We start from the raw sequence: 23,742 nt of genomic DNA, 5'->3' as shown, positions 1-23,742 counted from the left end.
CTCCTGGAAGGCAGCTTCTGGCTCCTGCCCATGTCTGCACCTTGCACATCATTAGGTGTTGTATAAACGCCGGTTGCATTTGAGAAGATGTGGTCTCTGCTCTCAAGGAATTTATAATCTCGTTGGGGGAAGATAATTATAGAATAGCATGAAACAGACATCAGGGAAGCGCCAAATGGATTGTGATCAAGGAGAAAACGTAATCGATGGGGTGTCGGGAAGGACAGGGCAGCCCAGGGCTGGACAGAGACCTCTAGCTGTGGAGTTGGACAGGCTAGCCTCAATTAACCTGTGATTCCAGACAGGTGACCCCACCTTGCTGGGTCTTAGTCCCCTCTTTTGTGCACTGGAGCATTACTATCTGGCTCCTGGGGTTTTCTGCAACAGAGCAAAGGCAGTATATCATATGGGAAGAACTTAGCTCAGCGTGGCTGTGCAGACAGCGCTTAGATGCTAATTCGCTGTCATTTCTGAGCTGAGATGTACAGTATTCCTGCCCGCTCCCTCTCAGGCAATGGGTCCCACGCCTGGCTGAGCACTTGATCCCCTGGGAGTCTCGACAAAATGCAGGTTCCCAGGTGCCACTTCAGACAGCTGAATCTGCATCTCTGATGGTGGTGGGCGGGAATCTGCATTGGAAAAGGACAGCTTTTCATGTTTTTAAATGCCCATTAATGGCATGGTTACATCATTTTTTTTCTTCAGAATTTTCTTGAAATTTTTATTCTCTTAAATAGGTAAACCATGTTACAAAATTCAAATGTTACTTATAAACCCTTTAAAAAAAAAACTATGACAGTTTACCTGCATAAAATTCACACTTTTAAATTGTGCCAGCCAGTGTTGGTATGTTCACGGTGCTGCAACCATCATCACCGTAATTCCAGAATGTTTTCATTACCCCATAAAGAATAAAGAAAACTCATACTCTCCTGAAGATCCTGCAGTCAACTATCTGTTTCTGTACATTTCCATATTCTTTAAATGTTACTTTATTTTTTAATAGCCTTATCTTTTTTAAAAAATATATTTTTTATTTATTTGGCTGTATTGGGTCTTAGTTGCAGCATGTGGGATCTAGTTCATTAACCAGGGCTCGAACCCTGGCCCACCAACCTGGGAGCTCAGAATCCCAGCCACTGGACCACCAGGGAAGTCCCCAGGATTATCTTTTTGTAAATCTGCATCCCATCCCGATGAGTACCTCTGACCCCACGCAGCTCTCTTCCTTGGAGACAACCAGTGTTCATTTATCCTTCCAGGGAGCGTGTGCATGCACACACACACACACACACACACACACACACACACACACACACACACGTTCCTTTATGCTCTTCCTTTACTGCCAATGGCAGCATCCTGTTCACGTGTTCTGCATCTTTTATACATCTCGGGGATACCAAAGTATTTTAATATGTGGATATCTCTGCGAATCTTTCTGCATTTGTACGGAAGAACTTCCCTGGCGTCTGTAATTGGTGTATACCCTTGCACTGAATGAATGTACTGTACTTTGTTTAACAAGTCTTTTTCCAATGGATGCAGTTAGGTTGTTTCCAACACACTCCCACATGGAACTTCCCTGGTGGTCCAGGGGCTAAGACTCCATGCTTCCAATGCAAGGGACCCAGGTTCAGTCCCTGGTCAGGGAACTAGATCCCACATGCTCCAACTAAAGATCCTGCATGCCATAACTAAGACCTGGTGCAGCCAAATAAATAAGTTAAAAAAAAATGGAACCACATGTAAGAGCATCCCCTTCACCCCTGCTTCCTCCCTGGCCTTTCCCTCCTCACCTGGTCTCCAGAGTCGGGTCAGAAGTCAGCTGACTGTTTTTAAGGAAGGCAGTGTCTGGGGCCTAAAGATAGTTGAAATGCATGAGCTGGCTTTTCCATCCCTCACCTGGCATTCCTGTACCAGCTTCAGGCTGAGTAACCACAGCCTTTTCACCAGGGGAAATTCCCACCAGCCAGGGTGTTTGCAGGCCTGTGGGGTGGCCCCTACAAGCAAGGCGGCGTTACCCCCAGCATCGCCAGCCCACCCCCAGAAACTTCCCCTCCACAGGGCTCCTTGATCCCAAAGCAAGGAGACCCCCTCATGGGACATGTTCAAAGCCAGGCCAGTGGAGCCCTCCAGAGACTTGGGGGCTCCAAGATGAGTCCTCGGAATAAAATACTCATCCCGTTCCCCAGGGCCTTACTTATGCGTGCACGAACGCACAATTCAGTGACTCGGTTTCTGCATCACTTTTCTCCTCCAGAAAAACAAGAACAAGAAGAAGGGCAAAGACGAGAAGTGTGGCTCAGAAGTGACCACCCCGGAGAACAGCTCCTCCCCGGGAATGATGGACATGCATGGTGAGCTTCCTGCAGCCGCCGGCCGAGCCCGTCTCCTGCCCGGAGCGCTCGGCTGTGTTTTTGTTTTGCCAGCAGGTTTGTTCACATTCCAGGCCAGGGGTAGGAGGGCTGGGCAGGCTCGGCAGGACCGGGAGGCCTCTGTGCCAAGGAGGAGGCTCATCGGAGGAGAAGAAGCTTCTTTTCCCAGAGCAACGAGCCAAGAATGATAAAATGAATCAGAGTGGGTCTTCCTGGTGGTCCAAGAACACCACGTTCCCGGTGTAGGGGGCCCAGGTTCAATCCCCGGTCAGGGAGCTCGATCCCACATGCCACAACTAAGACCTGGTGCAGCTAAATAAGTAAATATTTTAAAAAACTGAGCCAGAAACATTAAATAAGACCTCTTTCTCACCCAGTGACACAAGCCTCGCAGGAGATGTTCTGTGAGTCCCATGTGCCCAGGAAGTTTTTTGGAGTAACTATCTCTTTTTCTCCTGGGCCTGATGTATCATATAAATGACTCTTGTTTCCCATTTCCTATTTTGCTTGGGCTACTGGGAAGCTCTCACTGGATTTCTGACTTCACATGAATCATTCTGGGACCTTGGACCTGCCCTTCTACATTGATGGCTTAATTTCCTTTGCTGTCATATTTCAAAAGTTGTAACCAGTGTCCCATTGATCAGATCCAGGCTGGAGACATGCTTTGGTCCAGCGGTCCCCAGCGTTTTTGGCACCAGGGACTGGTTTCGTGGAAGACAGTTTTTCCACAGACCAGGGGGAAGTCAAGCAATGGGGAGTGGTTGTAAATACAGAATGAAGCTTTGTTCATTCGTCTGCCCCTCCTCTGCTGTGCGGCCACAGACGGGTATCCATTCATGGCCGGGGGGTTGGGGACCCATGCTTTAACGAGTCTGTAAATGTTTTGACACTGCTGGTATTTTTTTTTTTTCTTTTAACCTTTTTATCTGAGAGGAAAGGCACAAATCAGAAGTGTATGGCTCCATGAAGTGTTCACAAACTACACACCCTTTTGTAACTGGCCCAAATCAAGACAGAAGGTTAGGACTTCCCTGGTGGCCCAGTGGCTAAGACTTTGTGCGCCTAGTGTAAGGGACCCAGGTTCGATCCCCGGTCAGGGAACTAGATCCCATATGCTACAACTATAAGATCTAAGGAGATCTGAGTGCCATAACAAAAACCAAGCACAGCTAAATAAATAAATATGAATTTTTTTTTAAAAAAAAAAAGAAGGTTCCCGGCAATCCACAGGGTGTCCGTTCCTGGCTATCCCCACCCCATCAAGGCGAACCACCACCTGACCTCTAACGGCAGAGATTTGAACTGGAAGTGGCTAAAAAATTGAGTTTCTGATATTTATAAACTACCAGAGATCTGCTTTTCTCCCTTCCTCTGAGGAGTCGGATCTGCCGGTCCTTGGGCATATGGATCCTTGAGGCCACAGCCCATTGGAACAGAAGCAGCCGTCCCTGCAGGGAGGGCCAGCCCCACAAGGCCCACCAGGCTTACCTCCTGTTTTGTCCTGTGCCTGCCCTACTGGTCTCAGAGCTCCCAGCACTTGCCATTCTCCGTCTCGATCCCAGTTTCTCTGTCTTTTGTCCTTCTGACCACCTGCGTTTTCTTTTTGCACAACGTAGTGGTATTAGATAAATCAACAAATAAGTCAGAAGGGAACATTGGCTGGATCTAGTTCCTAACTCTCCGGGCCCAGGGCTGTCTTAACTGGGGGAAGGGAGGCCAGCAGACTTCCCCGTTTGCACAAACTGGCTAGTCTGGAAAACAGTCACAAGGGCAAGGATTCCTGCTGGTTGCCAAACTGGCTTTAGAAAAAAGCACAGGGGGGTGTTTGCTAACGGTTTACGTGACAAGAAAGACACACACACACACACACACACACACACACACACACCCCACCCCCATACCTCAACTGTCAACTGGCCACACACACACACCCCCCCATACCTCAACTGTCAACTGGCCATACAGTCATAATCAAGATGCATTTCATTTTCAAAAACAGCTTTTGGGGAACTTTCCTGGTGATCCAGTGGCCAAGACTCCCAAAGCAGGAGGCCCAGGTTCGATCCCTGGTCAGGGAACTAGATCTCATATGACACAAGTAAGACCCGGCACAGCCAAATAAATATGAAAAAAACAAAGAAATAGGTATTTGAGTTGGGGCCCCTGTCTCCCTGGGGCTGGTCAGCATCCCTACTCTCTGGGTACCGAGGAGAGCCCTGGCCTGGCTTGGTTTCATTTCATTCATAGAATTACAGGTGAGAACCTTTAGAGCAGAGAGCTGGATTCTAATGTGTCTCTGCTAGGATCGCCTCTAGATGATCATGAGCTAGTTATTGAACATGTAGCCTTGGGTTTTTCTGTTTTTAACCTGTCACACAGGGATGGTAATACCTACTTCACAAGGTCGTTATGAGTATTAAATAAGAGAGCCTGGGTATGTCAGTAGCTAACATTTAAGAAGCCATCACATTGTGCCAGGCAAGCATCTTACTAAGCCCATTTGAGGCATCACCTCATTCAGTCCTGGTAGTGAGCCCCTGTTGTACAGAAACCAAGGCTGAAGAAGGTGAAGGAACTTGCCTAGAGTTAGGAAGCTCATCAGTGTCAGTGCTGGGATCTGAGGTCCTTTGGAGAATTCAAGTTTATGTCCACTAGCCCAGACTTAATTCCCCAGAAAAATTCAGAATGCTGAGCAACCCAGGTCCCTGACTCAGGAACCATGCTCACTTTCCATTTTAGTACCTGTGCAGCCAAGAAAGACCCAAGTCTGACCACAGGTCGTGGAAGTCTGAAAGCTCAGGGAAAGTTGTGGGCCTGGTTAGAATTATCTGGAATGCTCCAGGCAGATGGATGGACCTGGGAGGAAGTGAGGGGACAGAGTTTCTGCATCCAGCTGTTTTATAAGTCTCCAGGATCCACCTGGGGTCAGCCCGAGCATCAGGGTCATGCCGTTACCAGGTTACCAGGCTAGGTTCAGGGCAGCTGACTCATTAAACATGAGTGCTTACTGTCCTTAATCAGCATGACCCCATGCAAGCACCCACAGGTTGTGCCTTTGAGTTCTGTGTTTCTCACACACACTCCCGTATATATATCTTGGCGTAGAGAGGAACTTTAGATTTTTCTCGAAAGATAAACCAGGGGGAGTTTACATCTTTTTCTTTTTTTTTTAAGTCCAAGAATTCACAAGAGGATGCTTTTGTGTAATGAGTGCCCCAGAGTACACTTAAAATAAGGTGCAATTTACCAAGTCAGGGCTGCAGGGCTGCCTGGGGCAGCCTTGCCAGGTGGAAGCAGAGGAAAGGCTTGGGGTTGGGGGCTGGGCAGGCCAGCATGAGTGAGGGCTCTGCTGCTGAGACTGTTTCCCCACCTGGGGGGTTTCTGAGATTAAACAAGGTGACTGTAGATGCCCTGGCCTGGTGCCCAGCATGTAGTCGGTGCCCTGGACGTGTTGATGTGCTTGCTTCTCTCTTCTCTCCCTCTCTCTTTCTCTGTGTCTCTGTTTCTCTCTCTCTCTCATTTTTACAAAAATGGCTTTGGTCCCAGGTGCACAGCATGGCCCAGAAAAGCAGGGTAAAGCTGTAGTAATATTTTTGAAATGATTGTGTGGGTATCTGTAGGTTAAAATGACTCTCTGATTGCTTCTCCGCCTGTTGGCTAAAACGAAGTGTGGTATCTGTTCTTATCAGGTTAATATCTCTATCCGAGGACAGTGTAGTGCATGGATCTTTGGAGGAAGGCACTGGGCTAGCAGCTTGCGCTGTCCGCTGCACACATCAGCCTGGCACTGCAGAACCTCCAGGAACGGTGCTCCCCCTTGGGGAGTAACTCAGTGTGAAAAGACAGATTGTAGGGAATTCCCTAGCAGACCAGTGACTAGGACTCTGAGCTTTCACGGCCGAGGGCCCAGGTTCAAACCCTGGTCAGGGAACTAAGATCCCACAAGCTATGTGGTGCAGCAAAATGAAGAAAGAAAAGAAAGGAAAATGACTCTTTGTGCCCAAGAGAGGGGTCCAGGGCAAGCAGGTTTGTACCCCCAGGACCCCCAGCTCCACCCCTAGTGCCCTTTTTGCCCAGTGAACTTTCTTCCCCTTTTCCTTTTTAATATGAAAAAAATGTCATAATAGAGAACAGTAGAGAGAATTGTTTGATGAAATCCACATGCCCACCCACCTAGATTTTCATAATATGATGCCGCATTTGCCTCACCTATTTTTTAAATGTGTTAGGTTTTTTTTTTAATTGAAATATAATTTTCAAATTCAAAATTGCACAGCTCTTGAGTATAAAATTCAGGGAATTGTGACAATTGCATGCAACCCGTGCTAGATTTTAAAGTACATTTCCCCCACACCATGATACTTAAGTCTGTACCTAAACACTTCAGCATGTGTCAGTGATAAATGACATTTCTATCTACCCACTGTACCATTATCACTCCTAACAAAATTAATTCCTTACTTTGAAACTCCAGACTGTATTCAATTCCCCAGTTGTCCCCAAATGTCTCTCGGAGCTGGTGCATTCAAAACAGGACCCAGATAAATCCCACACGTCATGTTTAGTTGTTAGGTCTCTTAAATTTCTTTAATCTGTAATACGACAGTGATCTTTCCCGTTTCTCTTTTTTAGAAAATAATTGATTGATTGATTTGGCTGTATCAGTTGCATCATTCAGGATCTTTCAATACAGCAGGGGGGCTTAGTTGCTCCGAGCCATGTGGGGACTTATCCAACCAGGGATTGAACCCGATCCCCTACATTGCAAGGCAAATTCTTAACCACTGGACCCCCAGGGAAGTACCCTCTTTCTTTTTTTTTAATGGCATTGACTTGGTGAGCCTGGGACCCTTGTCCTGTAAAATATCCACTTTCTGTTGTGAACTTGTTTCTCTTTCTGTCTCCCCCTTTAATTTTGTGTCAAGTGCAGTTGGTCCAGGGCTGGATCAGATCCCCTGAAACAGTTTGGCGATGCTGCCTCCTGGGACCACGCTCCAGCCTCTGCATTGCTTCAGAGCCAGGCCCACGAGATACCTGGTTTCTTCACCCAGAACAAGACTCTCATGACCCCCCACCCCTCTTTTCTCAGCAGCTGCAGCATTTCACACTGTGATTCTGTTCCCTCGCCATGCAGATGATAACAGCAACCAGAGCTCCATCGCAGACGCCTCCCCCATCAAACAGGAGAACAGCAGCAACTCCAGCCCTGCTCCCGAGCCCAACTCAGCTGCGCCCGGCGATGGCACTGACACCAAGGTGGACGAGGCCCAGGCCGATGGGAAGGAGCTCCCTGGGGCCGAAGGTACGTGCCCTCGAGGGTGGAGCTCAAGAGAGACCTCTCTATAGCCAGCTTTCAGCCAGGCAGCTGGAAGGGACTTTAAGGAGGTCCTGCCAAGTGCTGGCCCCCAGAAGGTAACAGTAGAGAAAGGTAATGCCTAGAGCTTATATTCTTGTTGTTTAGAAGCTGTCTTGTCTGACTCTTTTCGACCCCATGGGCTGTAGCCCGCTAGGCTCCTCTGTCCATGGGATTTCCCAGTCAAGAATACTGGAGTGGGTTGCCATTTCCTTCTCCAAGGGATCTTCCCAACCCAGGGATTGAACCTGCATTGGCAGGCAGATTCTTTACCACTGAGCCACCAGGGAAGCCCTATACATATGTATAGGTTTGTTTATTTTGAGATTTCTGGGTTCTCTATGTTTATTTCTTTATTTGGGGGGCCATGCTGCATGGCTTGTGGAATCTTAGTTCCCCAACTGGGGATCAAACCCATCCCCCCTGCGTCAGAAACATGGAGTCTTAACCACTGGACCACCAGGAAAGTCCCTAGGTTCTCTTTAAATGAAAAATTTCCAATATACAGAAAAAATGAAAGAATAGTGTAATACTTTCCTGTATACTCACCAGTTGAAATCGTCAATTGTTGATATTTAATGTTTGGGGTCTTTTGTTTTTTTGTTGGTGGCTGTTGTTGTTTGAGGTTTTTTGTTTTGTTTTGTTTTTGCTTTGCCTAAAAATATTTTTTTCTGGGGCCATTTGACCTAAAGTTGTAGACTTTATGACGTCTTATCTCTAAACACTTCACTGTGCCGCTTTTAAAAATAAGGACATTCCCTTACATAATCACAGTGACCATTATTGCACCTCAGAAAATGAAGAATACTTCCCAATTGTCTAATACTGAGGTGTGTTTTGGAGCATGTTGATGGATGGTGCGTGGGCCATGAGAGAAGGGGCTTGAGAGTGACTCCCGGTGCCTGGAGAAACAGCCTTGCCGTCATTTGTGGTGGGAGAGAGGTGGAGGGGCAGGGCCGGTGGGTCTAGGGTGCCGGCAGATGCCCGAGCACAGTCTGGGGTTCCAGGAAGAGGCTCGGGGTGATGTGATCTTACCCGGTGGGGCAAGGCTGTTGGCTTTTCGGTGCTTGGGGAGGGCGTGCATCTCCTGGGGAGAAGGCCGTCCTGTGCTGGAGAGCTCCTTCACATCTGGTTCCAGTCTCTTCCACACACTTCACTCGTTAGCCCCGTGAGAGGCTCCCGACTTTTCCCAAGTGACAGGCAGGGCCCAGTCCCACTCCAGACTCCCGAGAGCTCATGGGCAAGGCAGGCATTGAAGCTGAGAATTACAGTCCACAGAGGTGGCAGGCAGACTAGATCCAGTGTGTGCAGGTGTGGCCCCAAAGCCCAGTGCTGTTTTTATTTTTAATTGGAACTTGATGGCAAAATTTAAAAATTGAGCAATCTCACTTAAAATAAGATCGATCTCCAGCTTCTAAGCCTGCATTCCCATAGAGCTGCAACCAGCTAGAGCAGAGATGTGGCTGCCTCTCCAGGGAGGGCCCAGAGGGCCTACATACTCCAGTTACCACACTCCTCACCACTCCCTATCGTCTCCCCACCACCGAGGCCAAAGGAAATTGTGTTTTACCCTGTCATCACAGCTTGTTTTTCTTGTTATTGATTTTAAAAGAAAGTTAATATGTTTCTTGAACCTTTTTTTCTACTAGGAGTAGAGAGTCTGGGGGGGAAATGCGCATGTCTTTGAGGAAGAAGAGAATATTCCTTTAGATTTTCTGTGCAAAGGTTATCTGAGTCTGAATTAAATAGCCCACCTGACTCATTCTGGCACTGCCTGGAACATAAGGGGTCTTGACTTTGTGGTCAGATACAATAGGGAAATGGAGACTGGGGCCCTCTGGGAAGCCTCCCTGGAGGAGGTGCTGTCTGACTTGGGCTTAAAGGATGAGCAGAGATAGGAGGGAACCAAGCAATCCAGGCAGAAGGGACCACAGGGCAGTACCTGGGGAGGTCAGGGGAATGTGCCCATGTGCCAGGAGGATCTGAATTAGGAAGCAGATTAAGGTGCCCTAACAGACCACCACTGCTGGGTCTGTTGTGGGGCCTTCTAGAGGTAGTCTGTACCTAGAAGCATCTATGTGAGATGATTACCTCCCATTTTAGAACACTCTCACTTAACAGTCACCATGGAGATAGTTCCACGTTAAGACATACGGGTCTTTCTTATTCTCTTTACCAGCTTATCATTCAGAGCTGTGACTGTACCATGATGTATTTAAATAGTCTCCGTGTTGGTGGGTTATTTGAGTTGTTTCTCCTGCACTGATGGTGCTGAAAGGCGTCTTGTACTCACGTCCCTTGGCATCTTTGCTCAGATGTGAATGAGTCTGGAGGATGCGGCCCTGGAGGGGGCAAACGGGGCAAAGGGCAGTGGGCATTTACAGTGTAGTGGTCTCCCCCTTTTCCACCTGTGCCATGGGCAGAATGGCTTCCCCCAGAGCAGGGCCTTTCGGCCTGGGCTCTGTAGGTTTGTGGGGCCGGGTGATTCTTTGCTGTGGGGGTGTCCTGTGCATGGTGGAGTACTGAGAAACCTCCCTGTCGCTAGATGCCAGTAGCATCCTCCCCCATTTTAGTGACACCAAAAATGTTTCCATGTGGGGCAGATGTCCCCTAGGGGAACGGGGGAAAACACCACCACCCGTTGAGAACTCCATCCCAGCGACTTTGGTGCAGCCTTCTCCCGTGTACAGCACTCTCCTCCCACGGGGCCGCTGCCCGGACCTGGGGAGAGGTGCTGGGACGGGGCCATGAATGCAGGACGGGCTGGTCACATCTGGGCCAACCCGTGCTGGCTGTGTGGCCTCAGGCCGGCAGCATGACCTTCTGTGCACCTTCCTGTTTCCTCAAGACTAATAAAAGTTGCCTGTCGCGTCAGGTCCCTGGGAAAGGAGGCTTCAGGTCCCTGGGAAAGGAGGTGGAGCTTGCGGGGTGGGCGGGGCAGAGGGAGGGCGGAGCGATGAGGGGCAGGGCCAGTGTGGCCGTATCTCAGCTTTCTGGGCCTGCCCTCGGTTTTCCTGTGTTTGGGGTCTGCATCTCCTTTCCCAACGCTCGGCTGCAGGAATTCTGTCGGGTCCATGCTTTCATGGCTGCTGTGTTTGGACCCTGTCACTCCTACCCGCTGCCTCAGGTCCATGGGAAGCACACTGGCGTCCCTTCCCGGCCAGGCCAGGCCAGGCCTGTGGGCCGGCACAGTTGCCCACCTTTGCCCAGGGGACACACCCCTGGGGGCCAGGCCCACCTACACACTGTCAGGGGCCTTCCCCAGGTGGGGGTCCACTTCCTGCAGGACAGAGCAGGTTGGTCGCCAGCTGTTGACCTTGCTTTGAACTTGTTTACTGCTAAGTGAGTTCAGGGAATGACATAATGTCCAAAGTCCCTGGACTAAATTTAGGCCCTTGGAAAATAATTTCCCCTGGGTGAGTTCCAGTGCCTTGGGCTTAGAGAACCAGGGCGCAGCAGTGGGGCCTGCCTGGAATGCTCGGCCAGCTCCAAGGCCAGTTCCTGCTGTGCTCTTGGGCCAGGCAAGGGGTCAGCGTGACTCTGTGGACCCACTCTGTGGGTGACTCGCCACCTTCATGATTTCTAAGCCTGTGTCTGGGCCCCCACCTCCCTCTCCTCTCTGCAAAGCCCACCACGTAGGGCAGAAAGGGCTCTGTCGCGACTTCCCTCCTGGTCCAGTGGCTAAAACTCTGTGCTCCCAGTGCAGAGGGCTGGGGTTTGATCCCTGCTCAGAGAACTAGATCCCGCATGCCACAGCTAAGACCTACACCAGCCAAAAAAATAAGTGCTCCTTTTTTTTAAAAAAGAGGTCCGTAGTCGAGAGAGAAGGAGGATAATAGTAGCAAAGGTTTGTTAAAGCAAACTTATAATATGAACTAGAATATAAGGTTAACATGGATTTTTCTTTTATTTAAATTGAGGTGACATTCCCATAGCATGGAGGCACCATTTTAAAGTGAGCAGTTCAGTACCATTTAGCACATTCATCATGTTGTACAGTCACCACCTCTGTCTAGTTCCAAACTGTTCTCGTCACTCTAACAGGAAACCCTGTACCCTTCAGCTGTCATTTCCCATTCCTCTATCCCTGGCCTCCAGCAGTCTGTGTTTTCTGTCTCTGTCGATTTGTCTTTCCTGGTCCTTTCACAGAAATGGAGTCATGTAACCTGTGTCTTTTGTTGACTGACATCTGTCACTCAGCATCATGGTTTCATGGTTCATGCACATAGTAGCCTGGGTCAGTGCTTCATTCCTTTTCGTGGCTGAATAATACTCCGCTGTGTGGGTGGACCACGTTGTGTTTATCTGCGTATCTGTTAATGGACATCTGGGCCATTGTGAGTGATGCTCCTGTGATTATTTGTCTGCAAACATCAGTTTGAAGGCTTGTTTTCAGTTCCTGTGGGGCTACAGCTAGAAGTGGAATCGCTGGGTCATATAGGAATTGTGTGTTTTTGAGGAACTGCTGTTAACATGGTCTTTAAAGGTAAAACTGGAAATACCAAAGAAATGTCAGGTTTATGGGGAGTTTGGTTCCCTGCCCTCGATGATCCCTCATTTACTCCCACATGGGATTATTTTGCCGCTTGGATCCTTTTTCCATCTTTCCATTTAATCTTCACAGCAGCTCAACAGGACAGCTGCTGTTGTCAACCTCAACTTTATGGAGGGTGGGAGGGTCTGACACAGGGAGCCCGGCTTCATAGGAACAAGCGGCAGAGGCAGCATTAGAAACCAGGTCTGGGACTTCCCTGCTGGTCCGGTGGCTAAGACTCCATGCTCCCAATGCTGGGTGCCCCGGGTTCGATTCCTGGTCAGGGGACTAGACCCCGCATGCCGCTGCTAAAGATCTTGTGCACTGCAACCCTGACCTGGCACAGCCAAATAAAATATATAAATATTAAATAATTTTAAAAACCCTGTCTGTGGCTAGACCCTGTGTCCCCCCCCCACCCAGACACCAGGTGGTAGGAAGAGCCCAGGGGTCCCAGTGTGGGGGACCCCATGACCCTCTTGATGGCGTGAGGAGAACCCAGCTCAGACTGTGGCAGGGTGTCGGGTCTCCTGGTACTGCCCTGAGCACTCAGGGCTGCTGGTTTGGGGGGAGCAGCCGGTTTGGGGGAGCAGAGTCTGTGTTAACAGCACCTTCGCTGGGAGGGATATACTAGGGCTCAGCCTCTGTGGAAGGAGGGCTGCAGCTCCTTCCTGCTGCCCTGCTCCCCATCCTTCTGTGCTCTGCCGGGCTCAAGCTCTGGAATATTGCCTGCTTCTCCCCGCCCCTTCCTCTTAATTGCTTGCTTGCTTTAAAAATTAAGCCTGGGGACTTTCCTGGTGGTTCAGTGGTTAAGACTCTGCGTTTCCAATGCAAGGGGTGCAGGTTCAATCCCCAGTCAGGGAGCTAAGATCCCACGGGCTGCACAGCATGGCCAAAAAAAAAGAGAGAGAGAGAAAGAGAAAACTTAGACCTGGGAAATTTTTTCCCTCTGTTGTGCTTCTATCTCAGAAACCCCAGAACGTAAAACATTCTTGAATATTTTAGTGTGTTTCTTTCTTTCCTTTTTTTTTTTTTTTACAAATCAGGGTGACATATGTTGTTGGCATCTTGAATGCAAGCAGAGCAGGGCCCTGGGCGGGATGTGGCTGCTCCTTCCGTGCGCTCTGTGCCTAAGATAAGCTTCAGGTGCAACGGCTGCTCCCTCTTTCCAAAGCCGCACCACCTCCCACAGCCTGCTAACCTGCACCTTCCTTCTGCTAACGGAACATGGTAGGGGGAGCAGGGAGACCGGTGCATGAGACAGAGCCCAAGTGACCAGCAAGACAGGGGTTCATTAAATGTAAGTGACGGCCTGACGGAATGCTGTGCAGCCATCTTGTAGGCACTCGTATTTATAGAATTTTTAAAGACGTGCAGAATTCTTCCCAAATATTGTGAGATCCCTATTTGGGGAGAATGCAGAACTAGAAGTGCATGTAGGGAGAAACATCTGGAAAAATAGGGCTAGATCCCCTAAAATGTTAGTGGCATGGCAGCCTTGGGTGACATGAGGTAGTTGCTGATTTCATCCCCCTCCCTGTATTTTTTGGTTCTTACAATGGCAATCAGAAAAATATGCATATTACTAAGAGAAATGTTTACAAAGGGGCAGTTCCCTCTGTGAATTCCCCCCGCACTCCCTAATGGAAGGAGGGAGGGGCCTGCAGCCATGATGGTTGGAGCACGCTGTGTCCACTAGAGGGCACCAGATGCGCGCAGCATAAAGCCTTGTAGCATCCTTTACCTGGCTTCTCCTGGCACTTGGCAGGTAATAGATATGCAAGGGAAAGGGTCAGAGTCCCCAGTGCCAGAGTGTGGCCTGGCTGCTTAAAATGACATCCTTAAAAAATAAGAGGCTTCCCAAGCCCCCCAGCTGCTTGCAGTCCTGACAAACCGCCTGGCCTCCCAACTTACCCAGTTCCAGGTATTTTTAGTAAGTGGTTCATCTGGCTCCGTATCGCCCGTGTCTGAAAACAGCTTCTGTCGTCTTGCTTTTCCCTCAGATGCTTCCGACGAGCAGAATTCACAGTCTTCAATGGAAAACTCGATGAACAGTTCGGAGCAAGTCGATCGGCAGCCGTCTGGAGATGCGGGCCTGGCTGCAGAGACATCCACAATCTCTCAGGTACCTCGATCGAGGTCTCAGAGGGGCAGCCAGCTCGGCCAGGAGCCTGCTGGGGTGTCGGGGGTACGTTGAAAGGTGTCTTCTTGTTTTTGTTTTCTCGTTTGCTCTCTAGATGATTGGAACTGTCTGGTATTCATTGAGCAGGATCCAGGAGCGTCCTGTAGCTGGTCTGGTCACTGGTCCCACAGTAGAGGAGACACACAGCACCCCCCTTGGGGTCAGTCCTGTATCCCAGCCTTAGCTTCATCGCTTGGTTTATTCGGGTCCACAAAAGCACTGCCCAGTCTCAGTGACCCAAAGTCAACTTCCCTTAGAGCTGGGGAGACAGGTCTTCAGACTCTACATGCTAGACGAACCATCCTTTGGAGCCTTGCACCTGACCTCGCTCCCCACTACTTGGTCCCTTTCCAGATTATCACTGTTTGCCGGAATCTAGTCTGAATCAGACAGTGCAGATGCAGGTGGCCTTGCTGACGGGAGCAAACGTCCCTGGTTCGAATCCCAGCCCCTCCACTTGACACACACATGAGCCTCAGTGTCTCTTACTGGCACAGTGAGATCACAGGACTGTCCTGGGGCCAGAACATGGATGAGAGGAGAGAATATGGGCAGCACTCGACACAGAGCTGGGCACAGCAGCGGCCCCGGCGTTGCCTTGGCTTCTGTTGTGATTTTTTTTTTTACTGTCCGTCCTCTGTGCTCATCAAAGAGGTCTGAGGACTCAGGGGTATCAAAACTGCAGCTAATAAGACTATTTCCACTTGAGTATTTTCACACCTGGGGAGAAACCGAAAACAAGGAGCTGCAGAGAAAGGGGACTAGCTTGATCTGTAGGGAGCCTTCAACCAGGCCTTCCTCAAAGGGAAGAGACTCTCAGACCCTTATATCCTGGCACCCTTGGCTCTGCAACCCCCTGCCAGCCTACCCAAGACTCCACCAGGGGCCCAAAGACAGGACAGTGTTGATGAAAGAAGTGTTTGCCATGGCAGAAAACCGGCCAAAACCTGAGTGTCTCGAAAGGATTTAATAAATCCGGAGTGGCAGATGCACAGCCCGGTATGCAGCTGTTAAAGTACGTTGACCAAGTACAGATAGAGAATGAAGAAACATTCTCACAGCGTGAGACGCAGGGCCGGGCCTCCAGTGGAGCGTGAGCCCATTTGATTACAATACAGATCCAACCATCAGATAGAATTGACAAAAGCCAGGATGGCAGCTGGCATCTCCTGGCCTCTCAAGATGCTGAGCCATACCCCGGGAGTGTCTGGTGCTCTCCACTGGCATCTGGAAAGTCCAGGGGTCTTCCATTCTGACACGCCCCCACCTCCACTCCCATGTTCAGGGACCCACACCTGAAATGGGGACCCTTCCGCAGTTTTCACACTCACATAGACGTGCCGTTTGTCTCCAGAGCTGCTCAGTTTGTGAGTAAGACAGAGGGTGTGTGCCCTGAAGCAGAGAGCTTGACATTGACGTTCAGCCTTGCCTATTTAAAAACGAAGAAAGGTTCCCTATCCTCTTTTTCAGCCACTCCCTCCTGCTCCCTCTCTTTCATGGGACATTTGTCCGCTTTCCAGAGTCCGCTGCCAAGCTCACATACTGTCCCCACCCCATGCAAATGCTCTGTGGACGCTTGGCCTGAATGGTATCCCCCTTCCTCAGAAGGCACAGCGACCCACCTGCTCCTGTTACGTTGAGACCGAGCTTTTATCACTTTCATGAGGAAAAGGCAGGGGAAAGACAGGGGCAGTTCTTTCTGCCTTCCTGTCATATCAACTCTCAGAAAACTCGCTCACCTCGTCCATCAAGGCCCGGGGGTCTCTGTTTAGCACCTGTGGGCCTCCACTGTGTACTGGGCAGTAAGCTGGGTCCTAGGGAGACGGTGTGAGCCAACTGACATGGTCCCTGTCCTCACGGAGACAGGGAGGATGGGTTCAGGGAGGTGGAGACACAGCCAGGAGCCAGCAGACGCAAGTGGATTGCAGTTCGAGCTGTAGGAGAGCGAGAGCAGGGTGATGCAAAGAAGCCCTCCTAGAGGGTGCGGGCGGGGAGGGGTGAGATGAGAGCGGGAGAGAAAAGGGCACACAGGCCAGGAGACAGAGGCCAGCCTGAGGAACGGCAGGCGAAGCCAGGGAGGCTGGAGCCAGGCGGACAGGAAAGGGGGAGGAAGGAGGGGAGGGAGAGGGGCCTTCTCAGCCTGATGAGGAGTTGGGATTTTGTTCCGAGATCAGTGTTATGCTCTGTATGATCTCTGTTTTGAAACTATCTCTTGAGCTCTGCTGAAGGCTGGGTGGGGCGGCTGTGGAGCAGGCTGCTGCTCCAGCCATACAAGGAACGGAGGCTCAGGTGTGGATGGGGTGGCTGGCAAGGGCAGCCATGGGTGGGCCAAGGGTCTCTGGAAATGGAGTTAGGCGTGGCGAGAAGGGAGGACTCCAGGGTGCTGTCCAGCTGTATCCTAGGCAGATGGCAGGGCCATCGCCAGCCGTGGGAGCGCTGGTTAGGATGGGCGACCTTCGGAGCTGGACTTGGGGGATGGGTTAGTTTGGAGCTGGCTGGGATGATAGAGCGAGAAAGTCGAGGGAGAAGTAGCTGAGTGAGTGTCGAAGTGTGTGTGTGTGTGTGTGTGTGTGTGTGTGTGTGTGTGTGCGCGCGCGCACTGGAATTTCTTGGGAATTTGGTGGCACTACAGACCCTTCCCCCAGAATAACCAACGTGTATGCATTCCATAAACGTCTGTGCTGAGTCCTGGATGAGCTGTTGTCAATACAACCAGGTTTGTCTAACCTTTGATCTTGGAGAGTAAACTTAAAACTGCATACATAATTACCCTGCAGTTAGTGAGCAATTGGAAGACACAGGTGACTTGGTGGACATAGGAGTAGCTTGGGTGTGTGGCTCCCGGTAGGTCTGTGAACCCTTTCAAGTCCATGCCAGGGCCACGGGGTCAGAACCTCAGATGCCCACCTTCGACTTGTAACTTCCCAGCCGACCCAAGTTGCTCTCCCGGGGTGTCAACCTGCGTTTCTCTTTTCTTCCTCTTCCCCCACCTCCCAACCCCAAGGATCTGGAAGGAGTGCCACCCTCCAAAAAGATGAAACTGGAGGCTTCGCAACAGAACTCCGAGGAGATGTAGACGCCGAGTTCAGTCCTCTGATCCACGTCTCACGGGAGATCCATCAGCAGGCTTAGTTGTTGAACAACCTCACCCGAGCAGATCCCTGTCGGGTGCAAAGGGAACTACTAACTTAACAAGTTTACCAAGTGCAAATCCAAGAAAACCTAGAACGGCGTAACTTCTCAGACACTGAAGAACTTTCTGCTGTGAAGCAAAACACTCGAATCTTGAAGTGACTTTCCTGGGGAAGGCGAGGTCGACAGCTCAGGAGCGTCTGGACACTGTCTCTGAAGCCAAGACTACATTTGTGTTGCTGCTGTATTTTTTTTTTTCCCTCCCCACTCCTCTATTTAATGATATAAGCTATTTGAGGGTGGTACTGATCAGGAATTCACTTTTCATCGGGGCTTTTCACTGTTCAACCGATATTCCTTCTGCTTTCTTTTTTCGTGCCTTGTGCCCTTGAGGTGACCTCTGGCATGTTTTCCTGGTTGTTTTGCGTCTCCCCTTACAAGTGCCCTCTTGGTTCAGTTCAGGCAGCCATTGCTCCGGTCCTCGAGTCTTTCTCCTCCCTGCCCCAGGACTTCAGCTGGAGTGGACCAGGCAGGGAGAAGGAGAGCTTGAGGCCACAGAAGAGCAGGACCTCCCCGGCCATCTGGTTTTCTAGGTGCAGCTGGGAGGCTGCAGAATACACCCTGAGCCCTGGCTGGGGACAATGCTAGCCTCCAGGGTCCGAGGAGTCTCAGATGTCTGGGCATTGTTCCCAGGCTTGCTTGAGGCATCTGAACTGGTGTTTCCAAGCCCACAGCTGCCCAGAGGGACATACAGAGCCCTTGGATTGTCCTGGCACTTCCCCCCTCAGCCCCTCCCCATCATGTGGCAACCTTCCACACCTCCGAAGACGGACTGGCTCCTGTGGCTGATGGCAGGATGGTCTCCTTAAGACGATAAAGGGCCGGAGGAGGCTGGGAGCAGATGGCAGGAATAGCTGGTGCTGAACTTTCTCTCATAGGACGTTGCTTGGATTTCAAATCCACAGTCACCTGCTGCCCTAGTCTACCTCCCCAGCTCCACCTGGCCCCACCCGCGGGGGAGGTGAGGTTGCAGTCGGCCGAAATGCAGAGTCCACCGGCTTTCTGCACACTGTTCAGACTCCTGGAGCCAACAGTTGGATCGCGTCTCTTTCCCAGGATGCTCCGAGGGTCCCCACAGGGGAGCAGGCCTTAAGGGTTGGAACTTGAAGGCCAGAAATGAGGCCCCCGAGAAACTGGAGAGCTTTGCACTCCTCCAGAAAGGGGGCCCTGGGGTCCCTCCCCCGCCTGCATCCCCGCCCTGCACTGGGACAGCTTCCTGTCACTAAAACGGAGAAGCACCTCTTCTCCCCACGCCCCCCACCTTGGATGAACTGCCTCACTCTTTGGTTCTGAGGCCTGGTTTGCTCTTAATTCCTATACGGACTCCTCAGACCCTTAACCCTTCTCCTGAGCTTTCTTTACTGCACTGGAGTTCCAACTCCCTTTGAGTTGTGTGAGGGGGGAGGGGGAGGGTTCCGGGTTTTGTTGTTTTGTTTTTTTTTTTCTGTTTGTTCGTTCGTTTTGTTTTTGTTTCGGCCAATTGGTGCATATATTCAAGTACCACCTTTCACGTGTGGATCTCTCTCCTGACCACCATGGGGAGTGTCTGCCAGACTCCATTTTCTAAGCGTTTCTGAGGGTGAGGCTCTTCTTTGTTTTTGAAGGGAGCCAATCTATTTCCTGCACTTCAAGAAGAATCAAAATGTTCCTGAATTTCAAATACCTCATGCAAACATGTCTCCTGAAGCAAGGGAAGGGGAAACACACACACACACAAACTTTGAAAATGGTCATGTTGAAGTTAGAGATGCCGAAAGGTTTCTGTCTTAAAAAATCCTTATCAATTTTGCCCCTCAGGCAGTCAGTTCTGCGGAGAACTGTGTTCTGTGTTACCTCTCAGCGTATCTCAAGGCGGCTTTACCTCCAGATCCTATAGAGTTAGAATTAACTTCCTTTATTTGCAGCAAAACTCCATTTGGATGAAAGATGAATCTGGATATCTATTCCCTCCTCTTTATTTTTTTTGGGAAATGAGAGGTGACAAGCAAGACAGCCGAAGACGAATCACAACACAGGCATCCGTGGAAACAGCAGGGTCCCCTCGACAGGCAAGGGGGGCGGACATGGTTGAGGGTGAACAAAGGAGGACGCCCGGGATACGAGGCTGTCATTAGTTTTTCTCTGAAGTGCCTGAAGGTAGGAAACGGGCCAGGGGTCCGGGCCGACTGGGCCCCGCCACGGCCATGCCAGGCAGAGCGGCCAGCGGCCCTGCGCCCCCATCCACGCCGGCCAGGAAGGCCTTCCACGCGGGATGGTGAGACTGCAAAAACCCACATGTGCTTCCTTCCCCGATGCGGCCCGCTCCTCAGGGCCGCCGCCCTTGCCCACACCATCCTGCGCCCCTCGCCCCCTCTCCCACCACGGAATCTAAGACCTTTCAGCCGGCCGAGCCAGAGGCGGGGGTCCTAAGCGAATGCCTTCCGCCAACACCATGCCCCGCAGCCTAAAGGGCTCCCAGGGCAAACTTAACTCCCCGCGAAACTTGAAGTTGGGGATGCTGCGGTTACACATTCCACAAAGTGCTGGCACTTAACACCCATAACCCGAAGGCGGAAGACTGACTCACAGGTGGTGACCTCCCATTACCAACGATGTCATGGTTTGGAATGTTCCATTATCAGCCAAGGACCTGCTTAGAGATATAAAGACCTTTTTATTCACCGTTACCTAATTGTTTTTTTTTCTTACGATTTTTTTTTTTGGTGTGTTGTACAGCAGTATAATTTTTCACTTATTTATTCCATCAGTAGATATGGTTTGTACAATGTACAATGGTTCCATTTCAGAAAATAAAAATTCAAATCATGAGCACCATGTGATTTTGGAGCGTCATGGTAAAGAGTAAAATCCTGTGAGATTTTACTCACAGAGTGGGCTGCTCTGGTGTCTCCAGTGTGGCCCTGACTTTGTATACAACTTGAACGCCGGGACTGTGGCCTCCCACATGCTGCAGGCGGGTGTTGTCGACCACCTTGTTGGGAGGCTGAGTTGGTAGCCAATTAGAACCCTGTATACCCTGGCTGTATAAATTGCAGCCAGGCCATCTTGCATCCTGGCAGTGTCCCTGGTTTCAGGAGGCTCTGGCCCATGGCAGGGGCTCAGGGGTCGATTATTTGGTGACTTGAAGCTCTGTCTTGACTTGCCTTAACAGCTAGTGACTCATGGTCATGCTGGATCCAGAACCGCCCCAGGGCCTCTCCCCCCACAACTCAGGCTCTTTCTCGCTCTCCAGCTCGGCCTCCCTCCCCCAGTGGACTTTTTCCTTTCTTCTCTGTCCAGTCTCTCTTTCTCCTCTCGCACCTGAAACCTGGCCCTAGGTGAACCACCGGCTAGGGGCAGAAGGGGTGGGACGATTGTTCTAGCTGTTGTGTGCTAAGTCACCCGTGTTGACCGACCTGGAGGCAAACGTTCTCCGTTCTGTTTTGTCTGACTTTCCTCCCCACCCCGTTCCTTTTTAAGGTGTTCCAGTGTTTTTACCAGGATTGGTTGCTCAGTGAAATAAACTCCTGATATGGAAAGTTCATCCTGACAAAACATAAATCATAGGGACCTTGTTTGCTTAACCAAAAAAAAAAAAAGTGCCTTAGCGGGCACACTTTCACTCTCTCTGGTATTCCTGAGTTCTGTTCCCTGGGTCTCCAACTCTGGCTGAAGGTCCCTTCCTTCCAGACTCATCTTCATCTCTGGATCTCTCCCCTTCCCTCTGCCATTCTTGTCTCCAGGCCCCTGGGTCTCTTGTCTCAGACATTCTGCTTTATCTTCTCTGTCTCAGCTTCCCTGTCTCTGTGGAGCTTTCTAACTTCCTCTCATCTCTCTTCATTAAGGAGCAGTCGTGCCCAAGGGCTGGAAATTTGGACTTTACAGGCATCACTTGAACACCATCTGTGTCCTGAACCCTGGGCAGCATTGACTCCAGCTTGACCCTTTCTCTCTAAGCAGATAAGCTGGTACTCTAGGATGCTGGGGACAGTTTGGAATTGGGGAGAGGTGCATTTTGATGGCAGGGGTCAGGGAGGCTCCTAGGATGGTGGAGGAGCCCAGGCATAGGCCTAAGGAGTCCATTTTGCCTCATGGATGTTAACAAGTGGCTGGAGGTTTCTGAGCCAGGGCCCTGCTGGACTGGGGGCGGTGTTGCTAGTGAATGGCATGGACTGGAAAAAGCTAGAAGACAGGAGGTGGGGGCAGGGCAACTATGGAACTAGACTGTAGGTGAAGCAGGAGGCAAGGAGTTGGCAAGAAGGCCCGTGTGCCCCCAGGTGGTGTGAAGGCAACAGGCACTGCAGCCAGGTGAGGTGGGAACAAGTTTGAGGAGGGGAAGGCAGGCAGACAAAGCTCTGGTCCAGGTCCAAGTCTGAACCGCAACAAATGTCACAGAAGTCCGCGGTTGGGCTGAGGAGGGATTTGAATTCCTAACGCCCAAGTTTATCCCTCACCTGCCCCTTGAGGAATGCCTATTTTCCTCCAGAGGCTCATAGGAGACACTGGCTGCCTTTGCCAGTTGCATTCCCCTCTTCTTCCAGTAGGGGTCCCCCTCACCCACTCTCAGCCCCAAGGGTGGTTGGGCTATCTGGGTCCCTCTCCCTGGCAACAGCAATTGGCTCAAGGATGATCACGTGGCCCAATGAAAGTCAGCCCTGGAATTTTTGTGGGACCTGTTGGGAAACACTTCCCCTAGAGTGTTGGCTGGAGTTAAGTGGAGCTGTTGGGGCCACCTTTACTCCAAGGCGGGGAGAAGCCTGCCTGAGAATGAAGCTGAGACAGGAGAGAGTTGAACGACGGTGAGTGTGAGCTTCCTGAGAGCACCACTTGGACTCAAAGTGTTAGTCACTCAGTCGTGTCCAACTCTCTGTAACCTAATGAACTGTTGCCCACCAGGCTTCTCTGGAATTCCTCCTGGAATTCCCCAGGCCAGAATACTGGAGTAGGTTGCCATTTCCTTCTCCAGGGGATCTTCCCAACCCAGGGCTTGAACCCAGGTCTCCCTCATTGCAGGCAGACTCTTTACCGACCGAACCTCCAGGGAGGTCAGCAGCTGGCCCTGAAACCAGCCCTCCTGAACTTTTCAAGTTCTTGAGCCAGTAAATGCCTGTGATCGTTTAGGTTAGCTTTCCCTTGGTCTTTCCCCACCTGAGCCCCCACCCCTCCATCCAAGGGCTTGGAGGGTCTCATGGACAAATCCAGAATGAGGGATGGTTGTTGAGATGGTTGCTCTGACCCTGACTGTTTTTCTCTTGGAAGGACCGTCTCTTTCCTCCAGACTTTATTTTTTCAGTGCTCCCATGTGACAGGAACTTGGAAGTTTCACAGCTGAGCACAAGGAAATAGAGCCTAACATAGACCTGATTTGGACTTTGGAAGCAGGCTTTTCTAGAATCCTCAGAGCTCCAGCACTTCAGAGCTGGGTGACCTCAAATAAGTATCTTAACCTCTCTGGGCCCCAGCGTCCTCATCTGTAAAATGGAAAGAATAATGGTGCTTCCTCAGATTGTTGTGAGGATTAATATATGTAAATTACCAAATACACGTAAAGTGCTCCAGACAAGCCCTGAACGTGAACGTGTTAGTTGCTCAGTGGTGTCTGACTCTGCCCTCATGAACTGTAGTCCGCCAGGCTTCTCTGTCCATGGAGTTCTTTAGGCCAGAATACAGGAGTGGGTTGCCATTCCCTTCTCCAGGGTATCTTCCTGAGCAAGGGATCAAACCCAGGTCTCCCATGTTGAAGGCAGATTCTTTACCGTCTGAGCCACCAGGGAAGCCTATGGCACATAGTCAATCTCAATAAATATCGACTGCTGTTGTTACTGCTCTTATTATTATAGTTACTATTCTCCTGCATGTCTAGACCCCAGAGCTCCAGCTGCTAGACCACGAAGCTCCAGGAAAGGCAGAATCGCCCACCCCCAGCTGCTTTCAGCTTGTCCTCTGAGTTACACTTTGCTCCCTGAAGACTCGCCTCTCCCCCAAACGAGACTAACACTGGAGTTATCCACCCAGCTCGCCCCAGATGATCTAGAGCCCGAGTGGTGCCTTGTGGAATGACTAGAACCCCACCAGGAAACAGGCAAAGGGAAGACATTCCTGGCCAACGCAAGGGCTTGAG

The 23,742-nt window shown here is 50.6% G+C and overlaps 1 protein-coding gene and 1 pseudogene across 3 annotated transcripts in view; both read left to right on the top strand.

Annotated features, from left to right (window-relative positions):
• BCL7A (BAF chromatin remodeling complex subunit BCL7A) overlaps positions 1 to 20,373 on the top strand; it is a 30,749-nt gene extending 10,376 nt beyond the window's left edge. The window contains exons 3-6 of one of the 3 annotated variants that reach the window (XM_052654527.1): positions 2,264 to 2,360; positions 7,516 to 7,683; positions 14,272 to 14,393; positions 17,455 to 20,373. In XM_052654527.1, the coding sequence (XP_052510487.1) occupies positions 2,264 to 2,360; positions 7,516 to 7,683; positions 14,272 to 14,393; positions 17,455 to 17,526 (459 nt within the window). In that variant the 3' untranslated portion in view covers positions 17,527 to 20,373. Of the gene's footprint in view, positions 1 to 2,263; positions 2,361 to 7,515; positions 7,684 to 14,271; positions 14,457 to 14,505; positions 14,657 to 17,454 lie in introns of those variants that run through there. The other 2 variants (XM_052654525.1, XM_052654526.1) reach the window with 2 other exon arrangements.
• On the top strand, positions 6,019 to 6,199 carry LOC128062662 (uncharacterized; annotated as a pseudogene).
• Positions 20,374 to 23,742: the final 3,369 nt, after the last annotated feature.

This window comes from Budorcas taxicolor, chromosome 17, assembly GCF_023091745.1.
Source record: "Budorcas taxicolor isolate Tak-1 chromosome 17, Takin1.1, whole genome shotgun sequence".
Taxonomy (NCBI): domain Eukaryota; kingdom Metazoa; phylum Chordata; class Mammalia; order Artiodactyla; family Bovidae; genus Budorcas; species Budorcas taxicolor.
The sequence above is the reverse complement of the archived record's forward strand: the minus strand, read 5'-3'. Positions and strand labels throughout refer to the sequence as shown.